At 42.0% G+C, this 21,731-nt stretch overlaps 2 protein-coding genes across 8 annotated transcripts; one reads left to right on the forward strand and one right to left on the reverse strand.

Moving 5' to 3' along the window:
* Positions 1-1,537: 1,537 nt before the first annotated feature.
* On the reverse strand, positions 1,538-11,080 carry apooa (apolipoprotein O, a). 3 transcript variants are annotated; one of them, XM_041232786.1, is made up of 8 exons: positions 10,986-11,080; positions 10,664-10,742; positions 6,353-6,457; positions 5,446-5,565; positions 4,922-4,954; positions 4,073-4,127; positions 2,647-2,742; positions 1,540-1,662 (listed from the first exon to the last, which is right to left on the reverse strand). In XM_041232786.1, the coding sequence occupies exons 1-8, from the start codon at positions 10,991-10,993 to the stop codon at positions 1,556-1,558; spliced, it is 603 nt and encodes a 200-aa protein (XP_041088720.1). In that variant the 5' UTR covers positions 10,994-11,080; the 3' UTR covers positions 1,540-1,555. The 3 variants fall into 3 exon arrangements, with proteins under 3 accessions (XP_041088718.1, XP_041088719.1, XP_041088720.1); XM_041232784.1 differs by lacking the exon at positions 10,986-11,080 and having other exon boundaries at positions 1,538-1,662; positions 10,664-10,818; XM_041232785.1 differs by lacking the exons at positions 4,922-4,954; positions 10,986-11,080 and having other exon boundaries at positions 1,539-1,662; positions 10,664-10,818.
* On the forward strand, positions 10,831-17,684 carry c30hxorf58 (chromosome 30 CXorf58 homolog). 5 transcript variants are annotated; one of them, XM_041232778.1, is made up of 9 exons: positions 10,831-10,948; positions 11,174-11,271; positions 11,870-11,969; positions 12,674-12,768; positions 13,600-13,711; positions 14,158-14,289; positions 15,532-15,761; positions 16,595-16,748; positions 17,482-17,684. In XM_041232778.1, the coding sequence occupies exons 1-9, from the start codon at positions 10,937-10,939 to the stop codon at positions 17,671-17,673; spliced, it is 1,125 nt and encodes a 374-aa protein (XP_041088712.1). In that variant the 5' UTR covers positions 10,831-10,936; the 3' UTR covers positions 17,674-17,684. The 5 variants fall into 5 exon arrangements, with proteins under 5 accessions (XP_041088712.1, XP_041088715.1, XP_041088713.1 ...); XM_041232781.1 differs by having other exon boundaries at positions 16,614-16,748; positions 17,482-17,568; XM_041232779.1 differs by lacking the exon at positions 17,482-17,684 and adding an exon at positions 17,238-17,475.
* The last annotated feature ends 4,047 nt before the right edge of the window (positions 17,685-21,731 follow it).

Consider the following 21,731-nt stretch of genomic DNA (forward strand, 5'->3'; position numbering starts at 1 on the left):
CAGATCAATTCAAGTTTTAAGTACTAGACACACAACAATAATGCAAGCAGATGCAGATTACTAACAGTGCCACATGCACAGTGTTGCACTTGTTTGTTTTGTTTCTTCACAAAGCAATTTATTATCTAACATTTAACCCCATTTTAAAAGCAGTGTAAGAATGCCTAAAGGCCTGTTATGCTACGCCATCTAAATCTAATACCTGAGGCTGATCAAACTTGTGTCGAGGTCGCTTGTACTGTGCACACTGGGAGAATAATTTAAAAAAAGGAAACCATTCTAGGCAATAGAACAAAGCTTGCACTTTGCAAACACCTGCTGTGTCTCTATCCTGCAAACACATGCATACACAGCCATGGAAATGAGTGTGCTCCAGCAGGACAAACACTTGCCTTCATAAACAACAAGCATCATTCAAATATACGTCAGTACAGCTGGGATCCAATTTTACTGTAAACTACAACATCCGGGTTCAGGAAGGTTGAAGTGATTTTTCTAAATCCTCTCTGGAATAAATGTTGGTGTAGCTACCCCAGGGACAGAAATAAGACCCCAGTTGCATAGCAGTCTGATCCATTCCTGGTTTTACTAGGAGTTTAATAAAGACTCATCTGAGCTTGTTACTTATACACTGGCTAATAAAGCTCATAGTAAAACCTAGAACAGGTGAAACTGCTGTGTAATAGGAGTCTTATTTCCATGCCTGTACCCTATAATGAATATTCTGAGTCTTTATAAAGTGATCATCGCAACCTCCTCTGAGTTCTCGATTTGCAGCGTGCCTCATGGTGCCACTCGACAGATTAAATATATTAATTTATTTTCTATTCTTTTTATCTTTAAATTTTTCTCACGGGAAGGGAGGAAGGAAGGATGCTTATTTTTTTAAATAAATCACACAAAAATTTCCCTTGGAAACAGCCCCCTCCCTTCCCTTTCAGTTTACCATCTGCAAGACATTTTCCACAGATCCATTAACAAAGGCAGCGGGGGGCACGAAACCCCTTCTGATTGAGAGCTGCTCCTGTCGTTGCACTGTGCCCGATGGGACAATCGAAAAAGGGTTACAGGACGGGGAATGTCGGAGTTGTTGTTTTGCATAATCTTTTTGCTAAGAGTACAATGAACAGCAGTATTCATTAATACATATTTTCAAATATTCAACATGTTTTCTCCTACCCAAGACTTTCCTGACATTATATATCATTTTCATATATGTCATGCAATTAGAGTAACTGGGATTGAAAGTCTGTGTTTGAGAGACGAGCAGCAGTGAACTAAGGCTGAAAGCCGAGGCTTGCTTGGGTCCTACAAATCCTGATTTAACAGGTACATGGGAACTGCTATCCAACGCCAGCCAGCTTCAGAGAACTATTGCACTTACAGTTCACTGTGTATTCAAGTAATAGCACAGCAAGCACAATGTAATGGTACCGATGTGGCAAATGAATTGCAACATTTACGAAAGGAAAGTTCAACAGGAGTTCTACATGTATGTGCTCGGAGTGCAGCGGTCACTACTTTTCTGCATAAAATCATAAAAACATAAAAGGCATCATAAAAGCCCTACCTTAGCGATGTTAGCAGCTTGCTGTGGGTAATACAGAGAGGCAGCGACTGTCATTAAAGTCACGGGGTATGCCAGCTTCTTGACTTTGGAACCTGTTTAATACACAAAAGCCAATTCAGAGTCAGCAACATAAGTTTTAGACAGGATTATTATGAAATGCCTACATCAGAAAAGGGATGCTTACAGTTCCCATGTTAATCCACAATGAAGGTACATTACTGCAAAGGGGTTAAAAAAGATAGATAACAATTGCACTGGGGTTCCTAAGTTAGCAACATCGCTCATCTCAGTCAATGTGTTTCCTATTACAGCACTCTGAAAAGCATTTTTAGCATCAATGCAGCACTAACCCCACCACATGCTTCATAACGCTCTTTGCGTTTTTCTTTTTTTAATATACATTATATGATAAACAGAGGATACAGAGGGGAGTATTTTAATGACCCGACATACAATATAGCAACAAAACCTGCAGTAAAAACAGAACCATGATAAAGCAGGTTTAAGCCAGGACCGAACAAATAACAATGCACAGCCTCACTTAGCTTCTGAAACCAAAATCCAAGATGAGGATTTTTAAAAAATGTTTTAAATATATATATTTTTTTTAATTGCATTCCAAATGGCACAAAAAACACTAAATCTGGCACCATCAGAACAAAGTTTATCACAGAAGTGCTGGCTGCACTGAACCAAGAAATGCAGACAGGGGTCATTTCATTGAAGAGATTGCAGTGGATTTGCCTGGCATAATCACACCTGATGACAAATTATTGATGGTAATTTAAGTTCTGTGAAAAGCATTTTACACATTGACATGATAACGAAAGAAGGACGTTACACAACATTTGTGATTCTGTGAACAAAAACAAAGCATTCCCGCCACCTCCCACCACACAGACGCACCAATCACTATGCACTGAGCTGTACATGTGTACTTCCTATTCATAAGGGCTGTTTGTCACAAAGCAGACTTGTATATTGTAGAATACCAGCTTGCAACTCCAGGCAGAGTTCCATCAAATAAGGGGGAGCGGATCCTACGATACAAACATCCGCCACTTAGGAATACTAACCTCTAGCGAGGAAGAGTCCGACAATGCCAGCAAAGCCAATGACTCCGACGCGAGGGTAAAACCCAGGGGGTGGGGCCTTCAGGAACTCATAGCTATCTGGAACACAAAGCTCGGATCAGGTTTGTAGAGAGCACAAAGAACACATTAGCGAGCTCCTCATACTGTATGCGCACACAGCTTGAATACTAAACCAGCCTGACGTTTAGAAGGTCATGTGGACTTAGGGTTTGGACTGGGTTATTGTGCACATTGACGGATGCTCTTCTTTTTCGGATGTTTCTGATGCAGAAAGACCAGTGGCTGTCTTTGCTGAAATCTACCAGACAGGTGGCACAGCTGCGTCCAATATGCAGTTATCACGCTCCTTTCAAACTCTGACAAAGCTTTGTTTCTTCACGTTTCAGGGCAATCCGACAGCGAGCTGTTTCAGACCTTCGTTCGGTGCATTTTTAACCTATATTCTGAATACTCCCGTACGTGGTTTGGTACAGTAGTTGCTACAGGTCAGTGTGTTCATTGCTGCAGCTGCTGTATCTAATGCATCTCATTTCCTCTCCTATCCAGAAATAGCAGCATTGAGTTTCTGTGAGGTGGGGCAGCGTTGGGGTTTTTGGGATAAGCCGGACCTGAACAGCGTGTGGCTGCATGGACGTCAATCCGCGTTAGTCTGGAAAGGTGTGTCCCCAGCACAGGCAAGGGGTCTCAGTCCTGCACTGAGCTTTATCCAGCTCACGGGCAGACTGGTGAGAAACCACTTGTGGAAACTCGCCCTCCCACAAAGATCTGGATCTGATCCAAAACTTTTACCACAGACTTGCTGTCGCACTTATAATTCATGCCAGACTTCATTGGAAAAACAATCCGGATGCGTGCAAGACCTTTTTTTTGGAAATTTCCAAAACAGAAACATAAAACATGATCTGGTCCCCTTCTGAACACAAACTTGTTTTGACTTTGCTTTGCGGTTAGAGTATTTATTCTCAAAGACATAGCTTAAAACTCTAAACAATAGCTCTGCACCCAGCCCTGTGTTTCAGATCTACACTCACTTAGGTATTTAAACCATGAGGACCCAGGAAATTCTCTTATAGCTGTATGACCAACTCCTATTAGTAAACCTACAGACTCACAGGTGAGACGTATTCATGCTGTGATGAGTTAGTTCATTCCTGGCACCTGGGCATTACAATAATACAGCTAAACAATGGCAGTTCTGAAACCCAGGACTGGGTGCAGGGCTAGAGTGAGTTTCAGGTCTCGCAAACAGTCAACAATATGATGCTCTGCATATAAATACTGCGAATATAGATACCCAAGAACCAGAGGCACTCAAGCAGAGAAAGTACTGTACTCTATACTCATAGCAAGACTGTTTCAGTATTCCAATCTGTACTGTAGACTTCAAAGGGCTTAAAAAGTCTCTTACCTTTTCCAAACTGGATAGAGCTTTCAACTTTTGGTTTGGCTGTTGTTATGACTCCCTGAATCAAAACAGTACACATGAATCAGCACAGTACACATGCATTCTTCACATTGGAACACCACATTCTCACTGTTCTGTACTCCTGATACACAGTATGCATGGCCTCAGAGAGGGTTAAAAACAGCTACAGTAATTTGCCTCTACATAACTGCGTCATGCAAGCTGAAAGACGAGTACAAACTTAATGGTACACAATTAATTTATAGTGTTAATTTATAAATGTATGTGTTTCATTGTTAGATGCTGGGCTGCAGCAGGCTTTAAAATGAAGAGGTATGAAATGAAGAAGTCTGGCCATGTAGCAGGAGAGCACAGGAATACTGTTTGGGTTTGACCATTGTGACTGACAGACTAGCCACTTCATAACTTCTGCTGCAGAAAAGCCCATATTTCCTTCGAGAACGTGTTTAACCCCATTTCGAAGGCAGTGGTGCCACACTGACTCAGCTATGCTACTGAAGGCAGTATCTGACTCCCAGTGCCATGGCATGGACACCAGCAATGTGCTACATATGTTCAGTACAGTGCTTATCTGTTTAATGAGGACTCATTTATCTTGCTTATATAATAAACATCTGTACTGTACTTTGTATCCACTGCTGACTGTTTTAAAACACTTAACTCTTTTCTGTCTGGTGTGGTAAGTTGATGGTACCTTGATGCAACCCACAATATTATTTAACTCTCATCCATACCATTCCACACACTTGACATACAGCTGGATTAAGTATTAGCTGCTATTACTATTACACTGTTCATATATCCGTCTCCTGTTTGAATCAGTATATATACCTGTGCCTGCTCCACTGCACTATGGCCAGCTTGCTGAAACAGAATGAGAACAAGGCGAAATCAACATAAACAAGAAACAAAAAAAAAGGAGAATCACAAAGCAGGGCTCGACATGATCGCCAGAGCAAGGATAGAACAACACGCTGCAGGCCACAGAGCCCCAGTAGACATGTGGAGCCGAGGATACTAATTACAAGTCTGGACAAACCAGCTTAACACGAGAGCACGGCACTGCCCTTCAAGGAAAACAAACTCCAACTGCAATCTAACCACATGACTCTTCAGATGAGGACAAAACAGAATGCTTATCAAACTGCATGGAGTTTTTTTTGGTTTTTGTTTTTTAATTTAGTAGTCACTAATTTTTTACCCCAATTTTCTCCCCAATTTTAGTATGCCCAATTATTATCTGTATCCTCGGCTCACCGCTCACAACACTCCTGCCCTTCCAATTGTGTGCAGTTTAATAAAGACCCCTGATACAGTGTGTCTGTCTGCAGACTGACTGCATGAACAGAGAGTACCTGACACCAGGTAGAGACGGGCTCCGTCGCCTTCCTCAGCTCAGCAATGCCCTCCTCCAGCTGGGTGGGCTCTGCCTCCACAAATTTATAGTGCTGCTCCGGTGTGGTGTAGAGAGACAGCTGGGAAACAAAACCAAACCACAGCCTGAGTGCGGAGCACACTGAGAGAGAGAATGCTGTACGACTCAAGCGGATATACTGGACCCTCGGGAAGAGGTCTGACCTGGTGTGGGGGAAAATCAGCTTGTATCATATGCACTGTACCTTTGGATACTATTTTTTTTATTATATATACAAAGTGCTTTGTGATGGTGGTCCACTATGAAAGGCGCTACATAAAACAAAGACTGATTGATTGATTATGAATTGCTAAACTGTACAACTAATTTGAATGTGCTGTTACTTCCATCTGATACAATACAAATATTTCAGGTGGTTGCATCAGATCAACGTTGGGGTCTATCACTGTATGTATTATTTATATCTAATATATGAAGACGTACCGCTGCACATAAATACAGATCATTAATAAATACAGATCATTAACTCAGACTCCTATTTGCATGGCATTCATTTCTGAAACATCTGCTGCTTGTGAAATGTATTGTGCAGTTTTAATACAAGCTTGATTAGCTGGTGTATCAAGCTCAGGTGTGTCTTATTAAACTCATAGTGAAACCAGGAATGGATCCAACTGCTACGCAATGGGAGTCTTATTTCTATCTTTGAATGGCATTTCAAATTGCTTGACATGTTTTTGCATGAGGTCAGGTAGGCAGAGAATAATTTAAACAGCTGTAACATGACCCGTTTCTGTTTGACCGGTGGACCTATACTTCTTGTGTGATGTTGGGGGACTGTAGAAAGGGCAGCCCCTGTGTATGTGTGTGTGGACAGGACAGCATACCTCATCAACCTTCAGGCATCTCTTGTCTTGTTTCTCTTCACACGTGGCGTGAACCCACACCGAGAACAGACTAACGCCTGCAGGAATAGCCGCCAGTCTCGCCACCTGAGACAGGCAGAAAGAACCACAGGAGACCCATTACAGCACTGTGTGAGACACTTCATTCATATTAATGCAGTACTGCGGAATCACCCTTCACGTGAAACATTCAGTGCACCCTCAACCCTACACACACACACACTCCTAACCTGCAGAAGGAGGAAGCTATGAGGATCACAGAAAATTTACTGCTGTTAAATTGGGGCGTTATTGAATTTAAACCAGTGTTGTTGACAGGAGGCAAATCTTTTCCAAACAGCTTTTGCTTTATATTAATTTCTGTAGTATCCTGCGCTCGCGTTGTTAAATGGAGGAGAGGTCAGAACAAAGTGAAAGGGACGGATATTTTAGGAAATCTGAGATCAGGTAAACAGTATCGTCCTCCTGCAAGGCAGGAGCTCCAAGTCAAAGTTAACAGACCCAGCAATAGACAGCGAGACCTCAACGTGAGTGGAGGGAGCAGCCCATGTGCCTCTTGCACTTCACTGACTACACCGAGGATGCCTTGTGATGTACTGATATGTATTCTGGTTGTTTACAACTATGCAAAAGGCTAGCCACATATTTTTTCTGTTCTTGCATTCTACCATTTTGACATCTATGTACATGAATTGCCTTTATTCCAGTTTTAATACATCTTTGTGTATACAACAAAGAAAACCAATGGATAAGCAAGATGCCTGTTCATTTTATGTGTTCACAGAAAGATTTTTTAAGCTTTCAGTTCTTCCCTAGCTCAGACTTCAAGTGAATTCTCTCCCTGAGAGGTCGACCAAAGTTCACTGAAACTGGAAGTGTTTAAAAATCATTAAAATAACCCTGAGACAAAGAAACCATAATACCTGGGATTTCTTAGATTAATGTTATCTTGAACCAAACAAGGTATATAGATAGATATTTCCTTTTTTTACTGTATTTCCTTAAATTGAAACACAAGTGGCATTGCTGTATGAAACAGTACATGGGGAGGGGGGGGGACGACAACAAATGTTCTACATATAGAACTGTGTTGTCATGTCAACCGTGTATTGTTACGGAGGTGAGGAGTCAAGATTACAAAACAAGGGCTGCCCTGTTTCTGCCTGTAGCTAGAAAGGGGAGTGTAAAACAGGAGGAATAGGACACACAATCAGCTGATGAAATGTGCTTCTATTGCACAAAACTGGTTCGCTCTTGCTGATGAAATGATTTCCTCCTGAGTGACACATAGCAGAACACGTTTACTGTATGTCAGTAAACAGGCTTCGTATGTGCTTGCAGAGCTTGTGAAAACGTGCAATACGGCAAAAACCTAAAACTCAGTCTGATGTGGTGCCATTGCTTCTAAAGTCAAATAAACCAGACTACTTCTATTAATGGCGCGTGTTTTGCTGACAATGTGAAAAAATACCACACTCGTGCAACAAAAAAAATAATAATCACATATTAGGAAAGTCTGTGGAAGACCTGTACAGTGTGAACTCAGCAGACAGCCAAACCCAGGGGCAATCAGACATCCTCAGATGTTTTGGGTGAGATCCTGTTGCGAGCACAGAGATGCACTGTAAGGAAGCCATGCTCAACATAGTGTCATAAGAGAGCCCGGGACCACATCCCCACAAAACAGAGCTCACAAGTGGAGGCAGGGATGCTTTTCAGTGAAAATGGATTTTCACTATCTCATACCTATGCTAGCAGCTGATATATTTTTATAAAGAGGAGATGACTTACTATTCAGAGATACCAAGATATTTAGCGAGAAAGTAGACAGAGTGAAGTTATCTGGCTAGAGAATCCACGTCCCCAGTTGTGCTGCTTTCCTAGAAGGAAAACATTTCGGAGACCATTCTACTTGTGAGATGATAGGGCAGAACTCTGTTCTGATTATTTAAAAGCACTCGGATTACTTCCTGGAAAACACTTAAAACCTGATAGCACACTGTGTACAGATTACATCTGTTCATCTTTTTCATTCACAGATGTGTTGATTAAAGATTCCACCTACTGTTAGAAGACGGTAATGTGTAACAGAAGATGACACATCATAACCTGGAAACAGCATCTTCCTAATGGAGAACTCAAAACTGTTTAGGAACCTTGTTTTGGGGAAGTTGACTCGCTGCAAAGACTGTGTCAGCTAGGGTTTTGCACACAGTTTGGTGTAATTAGAAATGTGGGACAGCATGTTCATTGGACCACAAGGATTCCCAACAGGTCTGTCAGGATGGATTAAGAGTTGCTTGCATGTTTTCTCTGTGATGCTGGGCTCAGATCTGGAGAGACTTTAAAATGAACGGTGTCTTTACTGAACCACGGCTGCCCAGCGGATGCTCTTGAGCGCCACCACGTGGCTCTCTTAAAGGATCCCACTGAAGGCTTTTGAATGGGTTTGAAAAGGCTGCAGGGTGATAATCACAATTACACTAAACACCTACAAACATTCACACAGTTCTTCCTGTTTGCTAAATGCAATTAGACTGGATTTGCTTGAGCTGCTTCTAATATCAAGCTGACCATACTGCCATACGCGCCATCGTCATTCAGCAAGATGACCCAATACACACCATCGTCATTCAGCAAGATGATCCGAGACGCAATGGCTCACATGTTCATCAAATCATCCAATTCTGAATAATAATAATATTAATAATAATAATAATAATAATAAGCGTGACAGACACGTAACTGAACTAACGAATTGTATCGACGGTATAATTACAACTGTGCAGGTGTGCCGAGGTTCAACTACAATCACACTGTCATTGCAATGAATTACAATCTACTACACAATCACAGGTGCGACGGATCCCAGGTCTGGCTGGGTCCACACAACACAGCACTAGGGGGCGCTGGGGTTACAGTTTTGTTCAATGGCTTTCAGCACCCCCACTTTAAAAATGGTTCCAGTGCCATTGCACAGCACAGCACTGCTTAGCCTTTCAGCTAACTGGGTGCAATAAGCTGGCAGGAACTGCCTCAGAATCAGATGACAGAATATGTGGCTTTGGGTAGAAGCCAAGCTGTGCATTTTTAGGTGCAAATAACATTGGAATGCAACAGCCCTCAGAGCGAGTTTTAACCGCGATGCTCTACCTTTTGTTCAACTTTCTCGGCTGACTTGCTGAACTGTTGACCCCTCTGGAAGGCGCATATTTAACTGTGTGCCTCGAGTAAGGCTTGAAAAGCTACATAAAGGGTGGTAATGGGAAATCCCAAGGGCTAGTCACATAAGAACATAAGAACATAAGAAAGTTTACAAACGAGAGGAGGCCATTCGGCCCATCTTGCTCGTTTGGTTGTTAGTAGCTTATTGATCCCAAAATCTCATCAAGCAGCTTCTTGAAGGATCCCAGGGTGTCAGCTTCAACAACATTACTGGGGAGTTGATTCCAGACCCTCACAATTCTCGTACCAAACCGTTCTCAAACCAAGCAGGGTGCTGCTCAACAATTCTAGTGAATGTTTAGAAAAAGACCTGTTTGGATGGAAAGAGAGCTGTTCTTGTTCATCGGGGAGAAGCAGAACAGTGCGGTCAGGGCAGCACTGTCACAGCACACTGCATACCAACGGGTTTCAGGGATGGAGAAAATGCACACACTGTTGATACACTAATGCCACTGGAATTACAGGAGGGGACGGACAGAAAAAGGTTCAATATTTCAGGCATACGAAGCTAGCCGGTCACTATGCACTGGGGAAGGTGCGGTAGTATAATGCATTATCTCTTGCGAGGGACATTTCGGTGTCAGTATTCAGTATGCTCTAGGATGCATGACACTGGAGAGAGACACCGCTGGTCCTTGACTAGTCCCTGGTCTTCTTTCTCCCAGAGGAGTCTAACTACCCGTCCCTAGTAGTATACACATAACACAAGCACGCAGTATAATATACACGTGTATGTACACACAGTGCAATATCATTTTGTTTATGTTAATTGAAACATGTTTATCAAAAAAACTCCTTTTTCATTAATTTTAAAATATAAACCCTATAAAAAATATCATGTTATGGATCGAATCCTTGATCAATTAAATTTGTACCCAGTGCAGTACCGAACTTCATTGAATAACATTGCACAACAGAACGTTACTTCAATGTCACCGAGTTATTAAATCGTATGTATATAAAATCTAAACAATATAGCTACTATAGTAAACATAATGATAATAATACGTTTAACAATCCCGACAGATATTTAAAACAACATAGTATTATTAAACTTCATACTCTCACCTTGTGCATGATCCTTAATGCCAATGCCTTGCTGTGTGCGCCATACATGTACGGGATCACAGAGCGGACAGACTTTGTCCTGCGGGCGAAGGAACACGGGCACAGTTTGGTATTTAGCGACATCTGCTGGACGGCTTTATTGTGCATGTTCGTCTCTAGGCAACAAAACCAAACACGGTGAGCAACAGAGACCGTCGAAATCAAGTGCAAGTATCCCTCCAGACCTGCGTGCCATGAATCTACTATAATTTAAGATACAGTCTTGCAAAGAGGATGTCTAAAGAGGTAAGTGCACAGAATAATGGGTTATTACATTTCTCACCAAAACATGGAGCTGAACGCCGCTAGAATGTCACTGAATCTCCTGATTTCAGAAGTGTTGCATTTCGGATGATATAAAGGATGAAGAGGTGACCATCATCTCTATGGATGTTTCAAGTAAAATAAAACACTGGTTGTTGGAGTCTTTTGAGTTTGATCTAACTGGGCTCGTGTCTGTCCTCTTTGCAGGGTTCCCATGGTTACGGTGTTCTGTCCGGGGAGGAGGAGTCCAAAGGGGTTTTGTCAAAGTCCGATGTGCTAAACAGTCTGCACAATGCGGGAGACAGGTATACATCTAAACCGTGCAAATTATAGTAACACATTGAAAAAAACGCACTGAAATGTTGGGCTAAAATTCTAGAGGAGCTGTGTGAATGTGCATGTATATAAACTGAAATACCCTCCCCAATACATTTAGCTGGTGCAATTTAATTAAACATTTAACATTATTAAAAGCAATAATCAATTAATAAATACCGGGCTGGGAGGAACAGTAATAATAAAGCAACGAGGCCAGAACAACAACATAACTATATAACTGTGTAATACCACCTATCAGAACTTGGTGTGGTTTCAAAATGTATTGCTGAGCTCTAACAATTAGGGATGTAATGATTCGTCATATCGATGAATCGTGATCCTTTCTTTATATGACGTATCACATCATAACAGAGGTCTGCATCGTCTGTAACGTGATACAAGACCAACAACACAACAGTGCAGTTCACCAAGTGCTTCTTGGAGTATTTTAAATATACATACTCGTCCTAACTCATTTTTGTGTTTTCATGCCTCATAAAATCCGTGTTTTGTTTGTGCCTTTTTGGCCGTGGGGGTTCTCATTATAAATTTAAGCCGAGTGTTGTTTGTTCCTCCCCGTATTAGATTGGATGACGATGCTGCTGCTAGGATAATTGGAGGATGCTGGAGCTCATATAGGGATAAACGGCTGTTCCGTCTCCTGAAACACACAGTGTGCGCAGCGGTAAATTCAATGATATGCTTCTTACTGCACAGGCACCCCGGGAGCACGGAGAGACTGTACTGATCGCGGGATCCCTCTGACCTGCTGTGCACTGCATTCTAAAGGGTTTGCAGATGAGCTGTGAAATATCCTTCATCATTATTAATGCAGAGCAGGGAGGCAGTGCTGGAGTCCCCTGTGATCCATGCGTTCACTGCATTTCAAGAGTTTGTTTAATTCAGGCATGATTATCATTGCAAGTCATCATTAGCACTTTTTAATTTAGAAAGGACAGAGTAAAAGGCTTGCAAAACGGCAGGAAATCAGACAGCCATTGAAATATCGATGCTATTGGGTACTTTTGTTTAACAAAAAATAAAGCAAATCAGATGATTTTAAAGCAAATATAGCAAATAATTGCAGCCTTTTAGATCCACCTGCCTTGGGCTTGCAAATAGTCGTAGTTTCTTTCTCACTCTCAGTGTCCCGTAATCATATTCGCTGTGCTTCTTCACAAACCACGTGGTCCGTTCCCCTCCAAGCTTGGTGCCTTTCTGTCACTGTAAACACAGACTCCTGCTGCTCCCAGGAGGTTGTGAATGAAGGGAGTCCCCATGACATGTTCCAAGACTTCTCCAGCTGTGTGAGGCACCACTCTACAGCACTGCAGTCAGATTCTGATTCTGCGCCTGTTTAAACCCAACGCCTTGATTGTTTTTTCTTAGGAACACTGCCTGACCTACGAAATCATAAGAAAGCTCAGCCCATCAGAAGCAGAGCTTTTAAAGGACCCTAGTATGCAGTGCAAGGTTAGATTCAGGTAAGGCCTGCGTTGTACTGAGGTATCTGTACTGCAGCTTAGCGTTTTTCATTTCATTGTCTAGCCCTTCATAGGATGTGGCTGCTATGAATGTGCAAAAAACCTGCACATTTTGGATTACTACCCCCCCCATTACAAAATTGTTTTAACTTTATATAATAAAGGTACTGGAATAAACAATACTTGCTTAGACTTTATTCTTTATTAAATGCAAGCCCTGTTTCATATTCTTCATAGTGCCACACCTATAGCAAATGATCCACAGTGGCAATGCAGACAGACAGCGGCACCACAGTGGCAATGCAATGGTTCTGTACTAAGGAATCAAGGGTAGCTTTCAGGCAGGGACAAGTGGAAGGCAGGATGGTAGCGTGGTACCACAGTGGGATGAACTGCTGCACACTGATATTTCATTGTGGTAGCCAAGCAGCAGACTAGTACCAGTGTGGGTCACTGGGCAGGGCTTGCACTTGATCTGTTGTGTTTGCATTGCAGTTCACACTGTGGATGCTGACAGTCCTGCTGTCAGGGGGCTAACAGGGTTACTGTAAGGAAAAGATTGACTCAGTAGAGTCCGCGTGGATGGAACTCTAACAGGACAGGATAAATGCAGTGGAGATGTTGGTGTTGTCTTGCTGCCCTATGCAAGTTTTACCACAGTACGTTTGCACTGGAATTCTCCAGTTTTCCCATGCTTTTCCCATGGCCATGCTTTACCATACCTCTTTGGGATTTACAGTGCTTAAGCTAGGCTTTGCTTTTTACTCTGGTCAACTTTTCTAATGGCGCATGGAATTCAGTTGTGCTTGACATTCTCTCCCTGAAACCCAGGTTTGCCGGAAGTGAGTTCCCTCCCATCATTGTGTTCAAAATCTTCCACAAAAGCGGAGGCCATGGAAACAAGTACATAACCGGGAAGAGAGCGATCCGCCCCGCGAGCGAGGTAGTAATCCTGTGGAATATTCACTGTGTATCCTACAGCACTCTACTCACAAGCCCAAATGATCTTCATTGTCAATGCAGCTGCGGCACTGCAGCGGCAAGGCAATGGTTCTGTACTAAAGGGTGATGGTAGCACAGGGGTAACTGCAGTGGGATGGGGCTGCCATTCACACTGTGGGGCACACTTGAAAATCAGTTTTGTTTGCTGTTAAATCAGAAAGGGTGAAGGGATTAGTGCTGAACTGCTATTAATACAGTCGCTGCAGGTAGAAAACCCCAGATCTGACTGCGTATTCATCAGCTAACCCTGCTTCTTTTCAGTAGCTGTGGTTTAGGGTTACTTAAAGTCCTCTCGGGCATATTGTTGGTTTGAAAGCTGCTCACAATTCATTCACTGCTTGTTTTATTGCTCGTTATGGGTTTTCTTCTGTGTCATTCAATTACCAGGCAGCAGTTGACGCATGCAGAATGATGGGACACCGGAGGTTTATTGATCAAATTATACTCGATGAAATTCAGCGACAAGGAAAGAAAATAGTGGATGAAAGCGACGTGACCAGCCTGAAAGAATACATGCAGGTACGAGCATGGATTTCAATCAGTGGACCCCAGCCTGTGGGCCGTGAGTGCACTGTTATTCTGCAATTTTTCACAGGGTTATACAAAGTGTTTACCATAGTTTACAAATATATATATATATATATATATATATATATATATATATATATATATATATATATATATATATATATATATATTAATATTCTTTACCAGACCTCTTTGGACCTTACAGTTGGACTTAAGGGAGATACAATTGAAAATATTCTTCTGTTCTGAATAATGTTGGTGGCGACTCAGAGCTGAGTGAGTGTTAAACAGAGGACTTCGCACACCATTGCCTTCCATCGGCACCTGTGGCAAAGTGGCTAGTGGAGGGGAACAGGTAAAACGGTGATGCGATGCAGGAGTGACAGGCAGACAACAGTTTCCAGTGAAAAGGTGCTTTTATTTATAATCCAGGTCTGGTGACCGTTAAATAATAAATCCCCGGCTATACACAACAATGTGTAAAGCACGGGGATAGCAATAACACAGACACAGTCCCGAACAAAACGAACACACGGTCACCAGTCCTGGGTGAGTGCAGACGTGCTTGTGGTGGGTGAAGACACTGTATTTCGTGACGGTTCCGTGCAGTGGTGATCCGGATTGTGCTGACCCTGGTCGACAGCTCCGGATAGGTGAGTTAACTGTCTGGTGGTGCAAAACGCAGACAATTACAAAACAAACACAACAATACACAACACGTAATTCTCTGCAACAACGAGAGCTCCTCTCTCGATCCTTCTCTCTCCGAACATTTACCCAAACGAAGGAAAAGACCAGCGTTACCCTGGCCCCTATATGTAATCCCGCATGATATCGAGATAAACGGTTGCAGCTGCCTTATTACTTGCAGCTGCCTCTCGTTTATCTCTCAAATCAATACGGTCTTACAACAGAGTCGCGCTTCCATCCAGGCTGACCCACTTCCCTGACCCGGAAACGAACTGTCAGGCCAGCCCTTCCAGATGCTTCTCCTCCCGTTCTTTAGCGCCCTCACAGGTTGGGAGGAAGATTCATCACCAGAACTCATCTTTCCGTCACAGCACCAAAATGTATCTCCACTCAACTGTGTCCACGGGTCCTGGTTTCAGTGCTCACCTTAATTGGTTAACTTGGACAACTTTAAATACTTCAATTAAATCCCTCCCCCTCCCCCTTCTCCCCCTCCTCTTCCTCTAATTCTTCTGAACTCCCGGCTGGCTTCCCTGTTTGCAGTACGTCAGCCACCTGGATGAGATGCCGGCGTACTTGGGTGGCAGGGATAACTCGTGGAGGAAGCTGTCCTTGCAAGGGCTGCCCCGGACCACCATCATGTATGACATTGTGGAGTACGCAGAGACAGGCAGCCTGTCGGACAGGCTGAGGGGGGAGCTGCCAGGGCTGCTGGTGAGACCTCTCTCTCAGGACGCGTTGCTTTGGCAGCTCACAGCCATCTCTAAGCTCAGGTACGACAAGGGCAGCAGTTCTCTTTGTGCCGTAGACTTTGCCTTGAGATTTCGTTTTCCCTTGCTAAGTTTCTTATTTAAGACATCCTCTCTTTCCACCCGTCATGCCTCTACCCCACTCGTAATCCCTCACCATTAACAGACTGATTCTAGAGAAGGGTCAACTCATCACGTTCTCGTACAGTTCTAAATGAGCACAGTGAAGGAGGCACTGCAGAAACATGTGTCTTCTTGACTTAGTTTCTTACAGTTTTAGATGATATTACCTAAGCAGCATCTCGCAACATATTGCATGGTTCAATCAAAAAGTACAGCTCCCTGGTTATTTCCCTGTTCAGTGCTGTTATGTAATCAGACTTCCCAGAGGCATGTTATCTATATATAAGTGTTCCATACCCCACTCCTTTAAAAAAGAAAGCTGGGAAAAGGTCAAATCCTCTTGTTGACTGTCCTGTCTGGTCTGTTTAATCCAATGGGCTGTTAGATTGTGAAGGAGCGAGGTGGGCAAGCATATTAGCACTAATATGCCTCCCCACCACCGAGGAGTCTTTTCAGAAGCCCATTCATGCTGCAAATAATTATCAATTACAATATCATACTGAACACACATAGCACATTTTAAACAACTAAGAAGTTCAATATTAGGAATCTGTGGATCCCATAAAATATCCCTTTGAGGATCTAAGCAATGACAGGTGTAAGATTGAAATAACACCCTCCCTGGCGTCTTACACTATTTTAAACACACAGCAATACACTGAAGAGCCTGTCAGCCCTGTTGAGATCTCCCGCTGTATTACCCTAATGAAGAGCTGCCTGTGCTCTCTTCTCAGTTCTCCACTCGTTCCTCAGAGCTCGATGGCCTCTGTGCACAGACCCCCCCTACGCTCCGCTACCCCCCAGTGCTCGTCCCGGCGCTCGGGCAGGGCCCGCCAGAAAGCAGCCAAGATGAGACGGCTCTATGGGCTGGACAGTGACCCGGCCGAGGTGAGTTACTGCACCTTGTGATTATCTGAAGCTGGTTCGTTTCCACTTCTCTGCATTGATGCACCTTAATGCTGCCTGCTAGAACTCTCTCACACAGCCTGGCAGAGCTGGTAAGCTGCTTACTCCAGATCCGCCTCCAGCCAGTGAAGGAGGGCTTGTTAACCCTTTCAGCTGCTTGCAGACGCCGATTAGCACTAATCTTGCACTACCTACAGGTAGAGTTATCCTAGACTAGTGCTAGCCAGCCACAAGAAGCTGTATGGAACATTTCAGTAAGGCACAGTTGTCAGTTTCATAAATACTATGGCTTACACTGCAGATGCAATTCCCCTGCATGCATGGCAAACTGTAAAGGCTAAATATGTTGTTTCGATACAGTGTGCTGTATTTATACATGTATGACTGAGTCAAAGGATTTATCAAACATGTTGTCTTTTTTTTTTTTTTTTTTTTTTTTTTTTTTTTTTTTTTTCCCACATATTGTTTTAGTTTGTATTGTTTCTGGCAGTGCTTCCTTCATAGTGCTTATTAAAAGGTAATTGCATGGAATTCCATTCCATGTGACCCCTGAGCTCTAGTGGCCCCACCTACTCTCTCTATATGAACTGGAATGGAGAAGCTTGCTAAAGACCGATAACGAGAAAACATATGTAACAATTGAATATTGGGGCGAGCCAGAATCATTGCATTATGTGGCATTTGAAGCCATTTACTCTTTAAATGATGATTCCAGCATGAAGAGGGTCAGACAGACAATGACCCCGGTGGTTCCAGCTCCCAGACCCAGGAGGAATCAGAGCAGTGGGAAGAGGAGGCTGACAAGCTGTACACCTGGACTCAAGAGCTTTCTTTAGAAGACCTTGGAGTGGTGGCGCCAGCCCACAACCTCGAGACACTGACTTCAGCCCTTATAAACAATAAATAATTTTAATACAATTATAGGTGGCTACATAAAATCTTTTACTGTGGATGTTTTCAGCAACATGGAAAAAACAAGAAACAAATACAAATCCTGCTTGTTTTGCACATGTTCAGAGCAGGGAATCTGATCTGCACACGTGAACTGTCACAGGGGTCTACTGACCGTGTTGCTTGAGCTGGATATTCAGAGTTCATGGAGCACTGAAGAGAGGATTAACTGCAGAACACCACAGGCTGCAATGCAAATGATTCTCTGACTGCTTGTGGTACATACAGTATGTGTGTGTATTATTTTAATAAATAAAAGTATACATGCTTAAAATATAATCAGCTAGCGAAATATACACTAATCGTATTTGTTGAAGTATAGGGTTACAGCAATTCCATTGTTACCGAGTTTGAAAATCGTGTTGAAACTTCACTGTGTTTTCTTTGCACCACCACTACTATTGTAAAATCTTAAGTGGTGAGCTTCTAAATTCAATCTTCTGTACAAATAACAGAATCTTAACCTCCCATTGCAGGAGCTGTGTGAAATCCTGGACACAAATCCCGTCCCATTTTTTTAAATTAATGCAATACAGGGTTAAGAAGTCTGAAAAGACATGCAGCACATCCTTTTGTACAAATGAACACATTCAATTATTTTGTTATGCCATGTATGCTGTAATATATGAAAGCTGGACAGTTTGTCACAATAGACAAGACAGCACATCGACTGACCGGTCGCAGTGGTTTGGTTGGCTGGTGCTTCCACATAATGGTGGTAATCACAGAGGAACAGTCGTGCTGCTACACACCTCGCAGACTTGTCACATCAATCCAGTATTGTCGTAGCTGGCAGTGACAGTTATGGCAGGTGCTCCTCGTTTTACTGTCTGCTCTCTGCAGCTTGTCCTTAGTGTATTCTTCAATATTAAATATCTTTGACAATATATAACATGTCACAAGGCTATACTGAACAAGATGAACATTTATTTCTGGAAAGAAATGACAAACCGTTCAAATGCCAGTGAACAATCAGCATGTAGTAAAGATATATAGTTATTTCAGTCAGCTCCTTGTTCATTAAGGTTTACCAAATAACCCTCAAGTTAAGATTGTGAACAGTAAGGATGGGATGTTAGTAATTGTAAAAACCTAAATCTAACAGACTGTGCACTAGATATAAAATATATTACTTTGAACAGGAAAGAAGATGGAACTGTACAGAGACTGTTTGGCATTTTATATACATGATATTGACAATGATTAAAAAAAATAAATAAATAAACCTGAAAGAAGAACAGACTGGGATGTGTGAAATAACATTTAACAGTAACTTTTAAAGGTGACTTTGCTTTTTTGTATTGTGTCTCTAAATTCTTCCTAGTGTAATAATAATAATAAAAAAAAAGAATCTAAGGGTTACCAGTAGGTTACCCCCCCCCCCATATTATGCAAAGCATGAATAACAGAATTCCATTTTCCAAAGACATTATGGTGACAATTCTTAGCAGGCACCAGCTCATTATTAAAACGTGTTTAAGTGCCCAATGCATTTAAAGTCCCCGACAGATACTTTATATATCAACCACATTTTACTGATATTTAAGTTCTCGTCTGTTTAATAGCTCATCACATGTGCCCTGTATGATTTTACATTCTCATTTCTTCTTAGATCGTTATTTGCCAGGCTTACTAACTATTGCAGTAACGACTGCTTCTGAAAAGACTCCTCATGGCTGGCTGGTGAGGAAACCAATCAGTGTTGCACAGGATTTAGTGCCCAATGCCCTCGCTAGCGTGAGGTAGGACAAGAAAAACATATATACAAGCAAAGGAATAGGAGCCCTATCAGCCAATAATGTGTTGACCTCCATCTCCCAATCACTGGGGTCTTGTCACAACCAACTTAAAGATGATTGAATCCAACGATCCAAGCAGAAACAGCAAGAGAGGCTCATACAGAACTCACACTGCAGGACATGAACCAGGCACGGGATTACACATTAGAGACAGACAGGCTATTACACATTAGGGACAAGCTGATGATGTAAAGAATGACTTTAAGTCTGCGTTTACTTTTCAACAATACATAACAACCATTCTCAAGTCTTGCAACTATAGTCACTAGTGTGAACAGTACAGATATCCCCATACAGTAGTTTAGATAGCCGTAATTCCCTTTCTGAACATGCAATGAACCCAAGGCAATGCTAACTTTGTTAAAAACAATAGAATAACAGATGTCACTACATGTACAGCACACTGCAGCACAGCTGTTTTAAAGCTGCAGGGAAATATACCACAGTTGCATTATTTTATTGGTCTCGCAAGCAGGACATTGTATCTGTTTTTCCAACACTTTCCAGGACTGATCATTCAATGCTACCTGCACAATTTACCTGATAATATTATGGAAATGCAGTACACACCTTGTCATTTAGGCAGCAGCTGATCAAGGAATCATTTTACAGAAAGACATAAAACAGAAAATGATTATACTGTAAACTCTGCTGAAGTGATTTGGAGCATAAATAAAAAAACACAGGTATGGCTGCAAACAATGCAATCGCCTCTTTTTTCGGTGGACAGTACAGCACTGGACAGCTTTGTTAAATCAAAGATTCAGAGTATTCGCGCAGAAAAAGCTGTTTCATGAGAACTTGTGGATAAACACTACAGACAGACGCAGAAACCAACCAGACTTTCCAGGAATGCAAAGCAAAGTTCAGCATTTACTGTAAATAAAGAACCATGTGTTTACAAAGCTTTATATAAGATGAGGGTGCCAATCAAATAATGCATAACCTCCTAGGGTTGTGTAAAATGACCCATTAAATAGCCAGTTAAAAGGCCTTGTTGCTAACATGCACCTGTATTATCTAATTACCTCATTGTTGGATTCTTGTTCCCCTAAGTTTGTCTCTTTCTGCTTTTAAATTACTATATTTATAGCAAAACAAAAACACGTACAACAATTGGCAACAATATAAATAAATAAACATAAAAAAATAAATTAATAAAAAATATATGTAGCTAATACCAGTACTGCAAAAAATAAAACTGCAATACATAATATTTTGCATACAATTTAAGAGCAAAGGAACACTTTTCCCCCAGCACAGAGCTGATAAAGATACCTGCTTTTCTAACGGTCTACAAGCTGGCAAGTTGTCCTAAAAGTGATGGAAATATTGACTGTAGAAGCTGTTTCACCACCATTATGCACTACCGTGCTTTAATATTGATCACATATCATAATGCTAAACAACATACTGAAGGCTGAAGCTATAAAAATGTGGTGATGTCAGGGAGGAAAAATCTACTTCAAATGAGCAAAACAAGTAGGGCTACATGTAGGACTCTATACACATGGGGGAAATAGAAGAATGTAGCAATGCACAGCAGACACTTCTGCAGATACCCCCAATGGTACTGTAGTTCTATTAAAGGTGAAAACAACTTTTATAGTAAATAGTTATTTTGTGGCTGTCACTTGTAGGCAACATTCCCCATCTCATAGACCATTATGCTTTTCTAAATAACATCCCAAAGATAAAGGAGCTGTGATATAAGTATAAGCCGTGGTTAATAAGGGAACCACTGTAGTGTTTCAGGACTTTTCCACGGACCAAAGAAAACAACCCTGCATTGATACAGCAAACTAAAGCAGCCCCGCTATGGTACAGACCTCTCCTTGCATGTGATTACACTGTTGCTGTGATTGCTTCATTCTGGCATAAGAACGATAGAGACATGTATATTCTTCGAAGTAGATGGACAGTCTGCTGAGCGTGTAGCAGATTAACAGCTTGGGTTTCTGGAACATGCAGCGGCCTAATTTCAGGAATTTGTTCATGGATTTGAATTACAAAAGAAGTTGTTTCAGCTGAAGATTTGCAACAAGTAGGCACCCCCCTACCATAATTACTTACAATTAAGCTAAATGGCTTCTGTGTATGAACAAATAGATACAACTTGGCAGGGCATGGTAAAATACATTATATTTGCCCTTGTTTATTCAAAATTAAATAGACAGTTCAGCAGCATCCTAATACCACTGATCAGCTGGCATTG

This window comes from Polyodon spathula, chromosome 30 (assembly GCF_017654505.1).
Source record: "Polyodon spathula isolate WHYD16114869_AA chromosome 30, ASM1765450v1, whole genome shotgun sequence".
In the NCBI taxonomy this organism is placed as follows: domain Eukaryota; kingdom Metazoa; phylum Chordata; class Actinopteri; order Acipenseriformes; family Polyodontidae; genus Polyodon; species Polyodon spathula.